This window comes from Chenopodium quinoa, unplaced genomic scaffold (assembly GCF_001683475.1).
Source record: "Chenopodium quinoa cultivar QQ74 unplaced genomic scaffold, ASM168347v1, whole genome shotgun sequence".
Lineage (NCBI taxonomy): Eukaryota > Viridiplantae > Streptophyta > Magnoliopsida > Caryophyllales > Amaranthaceae > Chenopodium > Chenopodium quinoa.
In genome coordinates, this window is record NW_018742733.1 from 3557616 (window position 1) to 3566201 (window position 8586).

General features: G+C 34.7%; 3 protein-coding genes across 3 annotated transcripts; all 3 read left to right on the forward strand.

The window, feature by feature from the left end:
* Positions 1–812, forward strand: LOC110723652 (the record flags this gene model as incomplete). The annotated part of the gene is made up of 1 exon (XM_021902996.1): positions 1–812. A coding segment is annotated over one exon (753 nt), but the record flags the coding sequence as incomplete, so codon positions are not given.
* Positions 813–4678: 3866 nt separating this feature from the next.
* LOC110723594 lies at positions 4679–5541 on the forward strand. The gene has a single exon (XM_021902941.1). The coding sequence runs from the start codon at positions 4750–4752 to the stop codon at positions 5539–5541; it is 792 nt and encodes a 263-aa protein (XP_021758633.1). The 5' UTR covers positions 4679–4749.
* A 1200-nt stretch (positions 5542–6741) lies between these two features.
* LOC110723653 lies at positions 6742–7576 on the forward strand. Its single transcript, XM_021902997.1, has one exon. It carries the CDS (start codon positions 6742–6744, stop codon positions 7561–7563), a length of 822 nt encoding a protein of 273 aa, XP_021758689.1. The 3' UTR covers positions 7564–7576.
* Positions 7577–8586: the final 1010 nt, after the last annotated feature.

Below are 8586 nucleotides of genomic sequence, written 5' to 3' on the forward strand. Positions count from 1 at the left end.
AATGGCATCACACCACACCGATCTTTCAGTTTCCCCTCAGACTCTCACCCAGTTTCCGATCAGTTGGATCAACAATTAAACAGATTGACTTCATCTCAAGCCGCTTCAACTTCATCCTTGACTAGCAAACTTAGCGACCTTAATGATTTATACAAGTGTGTTGATGAGTTTCTTCAATTGCCTCAGAATCAGACTGTATCTCAATCTTTAGTACAACAAGTGTTAGATGGATCTCTAAGACTCCTTGACATTTGCTCCACATCTCGGGATGTCTTGGCCCTATCTAAGGATAGGATCCAAGACATCCAATCAGCTCTTCGAAGGAGGAGTAGTGGTGAACTTGACATTACCAATGAAGTCGTTGAATACCTTAAAACCCGTAAATCATCCAAGAAGACTATCACGAAGTCCTTGAAAAACATCAAGGATGCAGAGCAAACTACCAAGGATAACCAAGTTGAGAGCAAGTTGACAGAAGTTAACACAATAACCCTTGATATCTTCAAGTCCGTGTTGTCATTCATTGGCGGATCACAAAAAAGTAGCTGGTCTTTCTCGAAGAAGAATGCAGTAGCAACCATCAGCGAATTTGATGCCGTGGATGCTACTCTAGAAAAAAAGAAAGTACATGTTGATATGTCACAGTTGGTCAACTTAGAGTCACAAATTCAAGAAATTGATGAAGTTCTTGAATGCTTGTTTAGGCATCTAGTTAAAATTAGAGCAACTCTTCTAAATGTTCTTAGTAACTAGAACAAAATTTGTTCTTGTACAAAAATTTTGATCTGTAAATGATGGTTCTATACATATGAATATACTCCGATCCGTACAGTTACCTCTATATTGTGTTCTTCAATTTCATAATTTTATTTATTCATTTTCTGATAACTTTAGGTTCATAATTTCATATATATTCCATAAGTAATCTGAAAAAAGAAATAAAAAATAACAAAAATTGAACGGTTAGAAATTCTGTTATTTACTGCTAAAGTAAAACTCTGTTATCTAATGTGAAATAATTGGGAATTAATAAAATAAAATTGATGAAATGGAACAATATATAAATTTTATTTTATTTCCAATTAAGAACAATATGGTTGAATAATAGAAGGTGATTGTCAGAACTATTCCATGTGGAGGTATACGTTGATTCGCCTCGTGTATTCATAGATAATTTAGCTGTATTGATTCCAATGGTCTGCAAGAGCTTCAGAAAACTCGGTAGTTAGGGTGTGTATGATATTACACGGTCTCCTACAGACAGGCAGTCACCTACATTCTTGGACCTTGTACATTACTCTTAGAAGGGTTGAGGTTCATTCCCTTCTAATCTCTTTAAATCTTTTTTTTGTTTGCAAGCCTAATTTATATAAGGTGTCATTTACACTCGCGTGCACGCAGCAATTGCTTAGGATCATGACGGACTTACAGAGATTTGTTAGCAAATATTTGTACTCTAATGTTGATGAGTTGCTTCAACATAACTGCCCCTTAATCAACAGGCCATATCCCAAAATGTACACTAAAAATTGGTCGAGGAAGTCTTGGATGGATCTCTAAGGCATTTCGACATTTGTAGCACATCGAGGGATGTATCAGTACTGTCAAGGGAATGCCTGCAAGATATACAATCAGCACTAAGGAGAAGGTGTAGCGTTGAGCTTAACATTACTAATGGAATTTTTCGATACTTGAACACCCGAAAGAGGGCTAGGAAGATGATCAAGAATTCCTTGAATAATATCAAGGAAGCAGAGCAAAACTACAGAGGACAATGCCTAGGAGAATGTTGAAAGATGTGAACTCGATAGCCCTTGATATGTTTTAGTCCGTGCTGTCCTACATCGTTGGTTCACACTTGGAAACAATAAACTTGATCTTGTTGATGATACTCGTGACTCGATTATCTGCCAACAGAAGATAAATAGTTAAGAGATGATGAAGAACCAGATGATTACACTGGCTCTGACATTAAAGTTATCAATGAAGCATAACACTCCTTGTTTAGGCATTTAATTTAGAGTCCTATGACTAGAGCAACACTTCTCAACATCCTAAAATCGATTTGTACATATACACAATCTGTATTTTTTTAGAAGCCTTATTCAACTCAGGAATACACAATAGCTAACCACTTGAACAAATACTATTTGATGACCCTTTATTAGCATTATTCCTTAGTAATTGTACATTAACTGAAGTATATTCCCAAATTTCCCATCATTTTCTTATTGCCTTTATGATTTTGAACAAAATAAATCAATTAACATCCAATTAAAACATGTCTATTTATAATGAATATGGGATAAATTATGTGCATCTTAAGGGTGTGGTTTCGTGGAATTTGACCAGAATATGTCCTTAAGATCGAAGATATGGTTCGATTTGTTTGTTGAACGTGTCATGTTGACAGCTTGTCTGCTCTTATAATAGTAAAAATGTCAGCCTCACTCGTGCAAATTTTTCTAAGCGCACGCATGGCACTATGTTAGACGTTGAAGGTAGTCGGCACAATTAAGGCCATGATATTAATTAATTGATCTCCAACAGCTTACATCAATGCAGTTGCCTACATTATATAATTCGATCATGAATATTTATGCAATTTCTTTGTTTAATATGTATATCTCAATATTATCAAAATCTTAATTATTACACTCGTGTGAAGACGGTGAAGTGCGTATTATGGATCATGTTAATTATATATGAAGTGTATTAAATATAATTAGGTGTAGAAGCATGGGGATTTTCGATAAAATAATGGGCTAAAGATTAGAAAAAGACAAGTTAGGTGGTATAATATAAGGTTGTTGAATGAAGGGTATGCAGGGAACAATATATAACATCAAAGATCTCGGATGTATATATCATACTATCATGTATGACCATAGTTTATGTATAAGTTGGCTAGAAACTTGGCTAGGAAAGTCGTCGAAACAATTAAAAATGATGTTAATATCTTGATATGATTTCCTGCTGTATTATGTTACATTGACATATGTATATAAACAAAGACATTCGAGGAAGAATTGACAACATAAAATTTCAAAAGATCATCTACTGATCAGGTTCAATTAACAAAAAGTGGTATAGTTGGGAAGTCAATGTTCGTCCCCCTTGTCCTTGTTCGTATGAAAGCGTGTGATTTAGACAATATACTCGTACTTAAAAAAAAAAGTGGTTGGTCAGTATTATTTAAGCCTTTGGCTGCTTGAAAGTACTTCAGTTATGTTTAGAGCACGGCTGAGCTCGCTGCACTATATATAGTGTGGGAACAAGCTAAGATAAGTCATAGAAGATGTTTCTTGGCATTGATTGATTCAGCGAGCCTTTAAAAGCTAAGCTAAGGAGATGGCTTGAAGACGAGCTAATATCCTTATTCCATTCTGTTAGTGGACCATCTCAACCAAAAGCTTAAGCTGATAGTTGAGGCCCAGGAATATGTTTTATACTCTATCACGCCCCCTCATACGAGAGCCCGTTTGGGCATGAAGTGTGGATGCAGCATGGGCCCTCCTCATACCCAGCACTTAATATTCCACTTGAAAGTGGGGGGTGGATGAGATTCGAACCCATGACCTATATGTCACGCTGGCTCTGATACCATGTTAGTGGACCATATCAACCAAAAGCTTAAACTGATAGTTGAGGCCCAGGAATATGTTTTATACTCTATCACATTCTTTTCATCACTTATGAATTGAATGCAAAAGCTAGAGGGTTCCCTATGTGTTTTACACGGCCTTTATCACATTATGTGACATACATTGTCGTCGTTGGCCATAACGACCACTGTGACTAGTCCTAGAATATTGATGTTAATAACATGGTTCAATCGAAATGAGGTAATTTTACAACAAATACATCAACAACAACAGAGATTCTAGAAGTGGATTGAAGTTTCGGGTTGTGATTTGTGCTGCTGGATGAGTCGTTTTTAAAGTACAACAACATGTTCTATGGATTGTACATTTGCACCCCTAATCCCCACTTTAGGTCATGTATTAGTTTGGTTAAGAGAGTTAAATACTCGGTTTGTAGTCTTGAGTCAATTGAAAGCTAGCCTCTTTTTTGAACCGTCAACCAAAAAAAGAATAAAAAAAATCAAATGGCTAGAAATTTATCTAGAAATCATCCCTTGCAGCTTTAAAACTTCAAAATTAGCTTGAAAATTTGTCCTTTACTCCCATATCTTGCAAAGAGGTAGTTGGCTTGATTATTTCATTCATCAGATCAGATGCTTAAAAAATAATCAATACCTGATAACACGCCACTCGTGTGCATCCCTGGAAAAATTTTAACAACATACCAAGACTATTTTATACAATATGAGACTTACCTCGTCATTTCCATTCGTGTATAATATGTATGTGACAAAATATCATATTAAGATCAGAATCAAACACAATTATATAGCAAGTCGGGTGTTAAAGCACATAAAAATATTGAACTAACATTTGATATTGTAGTTACTATATATTAATCCAACATAATGCAATGTAAGCTGATCATCTTTGGATTTATTAGTTGGCAGGTTTGGTTAGGAACAAACATTGTGAAACATAACCTAAGGAAGACCTTAATTAAAAAATTTAATCATTTTATCTCTTGCTAATTATGATTAGATTCCATTTCTCTTGTCGTCGAGTATATAAAGGTAGGGAAGAACGAGCAAATCATCAAACCAAAGTTAAGCTTGCATCTTCATTAAAGCTCTTTGTCTTCTAACAATCTTAAAAAGCCTTTAAAATGGCGTCTCAACACATCCGTTCTTTGAGTTTTCCTTCAAAATCTCACCCAATTGCGGATCAATTGGATGAGCAATTGTGCAGATTGAGGTCTTCTCAAGCTGCATCTACTTCATCACTAACTAACAAACTTAGCGGTCTTAAAGATTTGTATCAGTGTGTCGATGAGTTTCTTCAACTTCCCCTTAATCAAAAAAGTCTAAGCGAAAATTGGGTTGAGGAAGTATTGGATGGATCTCTAAGGATCCTTGACATTTGTTCCACATCTCGGGATGTCTTGGTACAATCCAAAGAGCGACTCCAGGACATACAATCAGTCCACCGGAGAAGGTGTAGTGGTGAACTTAACATTACCAATGAAGTCGTTGAATACCTCAACACTCGAAAAACAGCCAAGAAAACAGTCAAGAAGTGCTTGAAAGACATCAAGGAAAATGACAACACTAACGAGGCCAATTTCATCGAAAACATGCTGAAAGATGTGCAATCTGTAACAGATGATGTCTTCAAGTCACTGTTGTCCTACATCAGTGGATCACAGAAAAATTGCTGGTCTTTCTCAAAGTTAGTCCGCCAAAGAGTTGAGAAGGAAACATCAGCATTCGTCAGTGAATTTGATGCTGTCGATGCTACTCTCGAGTTAATGATCTGCCAGAAGAAGAAAGTTCATGTTGATATGTCACAAGTAGTGAACTTAGAGTCACAAATCCAAGAAATCGAAGGAGTTTTGGAATGCTTGTTCAGGCATCTAATTAAAACCAGAGCAATTCTTCTTAATGTCCTTAGTAATTAACTAGCTACTAAAACAGAAATGTACAAAATTTTGATCAGTGAAATTATATACGAAGTATTATACACGAATATACAATCGTCTCATTAATTATTGTGGTTTCGTCCTTTATTATGCACGTTCTAATTGTTGAAATATTCCGTACATTCTCTACACCTAGTAAATCCGAAAGCAGGGGATCATTAATGAGAGTAGTTTGAAATGCATTGAAAGTTTATCTATCAAAGTGAATCTCATATTTGTGTATTATTTGATATAATATCTATACATAAAGAATAGGATTTTCATAGCTTTGGACTGATTATATTACGTGATTGCAGGTATGTTTTTCGATTAGGCGTTAATGCAGGTACTCATTGAACTGTATTATGTATTCCTATAGCAGCGAACCTGTACATGATCCAATTATCTGTAGGAACTCAGGAAGTTTTCGTAGACGAAAAGGTCATGTACGATATTAATTAGTATAGTGCTGGTCTCCTACTATCCAACAATGTAGGTAAGTTCGAGTTTTATATTCATTTGAAATCGTTGAATATATCTTAACTAGTCCTTCTTTCCAATCCTACTTGTATTAAATTTGTGTAAACATAATGCATTCATCGAAATCATTTATTGAATAATTGAATTATTAATTGGAATTATCAATGAGGCGTCGTTTCCACTGACTATCATATCGTGTACTAAGGATCATGGCGAACATACAGATTGCGAAATTTAACATTGAATGTTAGATTTGAATATACAAACACGCATTCGTGCGGATTATTAATTGACTTGTCAACTACAACAATAAATAAGCTGTTTTTTAACTCGTGAGTAGCGCGTACTTAGGATCATGGCGGGCTTAAAGGGTACAGGATTAAACATCGAATGTCATACATATGAATATACAATGTGTAAAGAGATGAACTATATCATCAAAATCGATATAGTCCATTCGAATTAGCTGGAAAGTTTGGTAGGAAGAGACATTGTAGGACATTTCACACGAGAACTCTTTCTGGTAAATTGAAATCGTTGTAAGATGATCTGCCATTTATTGTAGAATTCGTGCTGTCTTCGCTTTACTTTCGTGTATATAAACAGACGCGAAAGGAAGAGATAAGTAATACAAGTACATTATTCCAATTCCAAGACTATTTGTATTATAAACTTTTCTGCCTTTTTTTCAATAAGCTAATTTTAACTTAAAATCTGAAAATGGATTGTTATTATCTTCGTTCTTTGAGTTTCCCATCCAAATCTCACCCAATTGTTGAACAATTTGATGAACAATTGTGTCGATTGAGGTCTTCTCTAGCTGCTTCTTCTTCATCGTCGCTAAACCAAACACTAGCAAACCTTAAAGATTTGTACAGAAGTGTTGATGAGTTGCTTCAACTTCCACTTAATCAACAAGCCGTGTCACAACGATCAAAGTGGACCGAGGAAGTCTTGGATGGTTCGATAAGGCTTCTTGACATTTGTGGAACATCGAGGGATGTATTGGTACAATCGAGGGAACGCCTCCAAGACATACAATCCGTGTTAAGGAGAAGGTGCAACGGTGAACTTAACATTAGCAATGAAGTTATTCAATACTTGAACACTCGAAAGACTGCCAAGAAATTGATCAAAAAGTGCTTGAAAAATATTGAAGTCGAGCAAACTTATGTCGATGTCAATGCCATCGGAAGCATGTTCAAAGATGTAGAGGCAATCACAGTCGATATTTTTAAGACAATGTTGTCCTACATCGGTGGTGCAAAAGTGGAGTCGCCAAAGAGTAAATGGTCTATGGTTTCCAAGTTGATGCACAAGGGTGGCTCCAAGGAAGCATCGACAACAAAAAGTGAATTCGATGTTGTCGATGCTACTCTCGAGGCAATTGTAAGCCTAAAGAACACTAGTGATTTAGAGAATTTGAGGAGCCAGATGACGAAATTGGACTCTGAAATTCTAATTCTCGATGAAGCCTTAGAATCCTTGTTTAGGCATTTAGTTAAGACTAGATCAACTTTTCTCAACATTCTGAGTAATTAAGACAGAATGCAAATTTTGTGTACATATACATACAAAATGTAAATGAAAGTTCTTGTACAGATTATATAATATATACACAGTACATTATTTCCATTTTTTTCGCGTTCCATTTGTATTTTCTTAATATATATTCAAGTATGGCTTACTTATTTCTTCATCTGAAACACATAATAAGAAAATTTTTACCGGAATCATAAAATATGAAACTAATATTATCTTCAATTTTTTGGTCAAATAATCATGAATTGAATGAGATGAATGTATTCACTACAAGTAGTAATTATACTCCCTCTGTTTGATGATAATTGACACTTTGACTGGTTTTTCTTTTTGTTGGGTTGTTATATACTCCCTCCGTTTTTAAATACTTGTTCCACTTTTCTTTTCCGACCGTTTTTAAATACTTGATCCATTTCCTTTTATGGAAATCTTTTACAATATTTAATTTATTTCTCACACTTAGTGGACCCAACATAATACTCTCTCTCCTCCTATTCTTCCACTACTTTTGCTTTTTACAATTTTTTATTTTCTCAACTACCCCATTACCTCCATATTTTATTACTTTCTCCAATTTCTCCTAAAACTCCGCGCATGGAGAAATGGAGCAAGTATTTAAAAACGAAGGGAGTAATAAACTATATATAATGTTAATAAGTACTCCGTATAGTAAAATGTATTTATCATAATGTTATATTATTAGAATATCAAGTTTGTTAAAGTTATTGATAGTCACAGTTTTTTTTAAAAGTCAAAGCGTATCAATTATTATGTAATGGACGGAGTAATAGTGTTTTGTCTGCAATAACATATAACAAAATAAAGTGAAATTTATTTCTTTCTTCGGCACGTTACACTTGGTACAAGTTGAAAGAGTAAGTGCAATTGATCATGATCAAATAAGATCAAAATATGCTTTGTCTTTTGTGAATGATAGGTAAGGAAAAAATATATTCATATGATATCTTTTTTAATTCGTCTCAATAAGTACTATCGTAATATACAACTTTTATAATTTTTATT

Excerpts from the sequence above, each read along its gene's own strand:
- LOC110723594 (XM_021902941.1), top strand. The coding sequence starts at position 4,750 with ATGGCGTCTCAACACATCCGTTCTTTGAGTTTTCCTTCAAAATCTCAC.
- LOC110723653 (XM_021902997.1), top strand. The coding sequence starts at position 6,742 with ATGGATTGTTATTATCTTCGTTCTTTGAGTTTCCCATCCAAATCTCAC.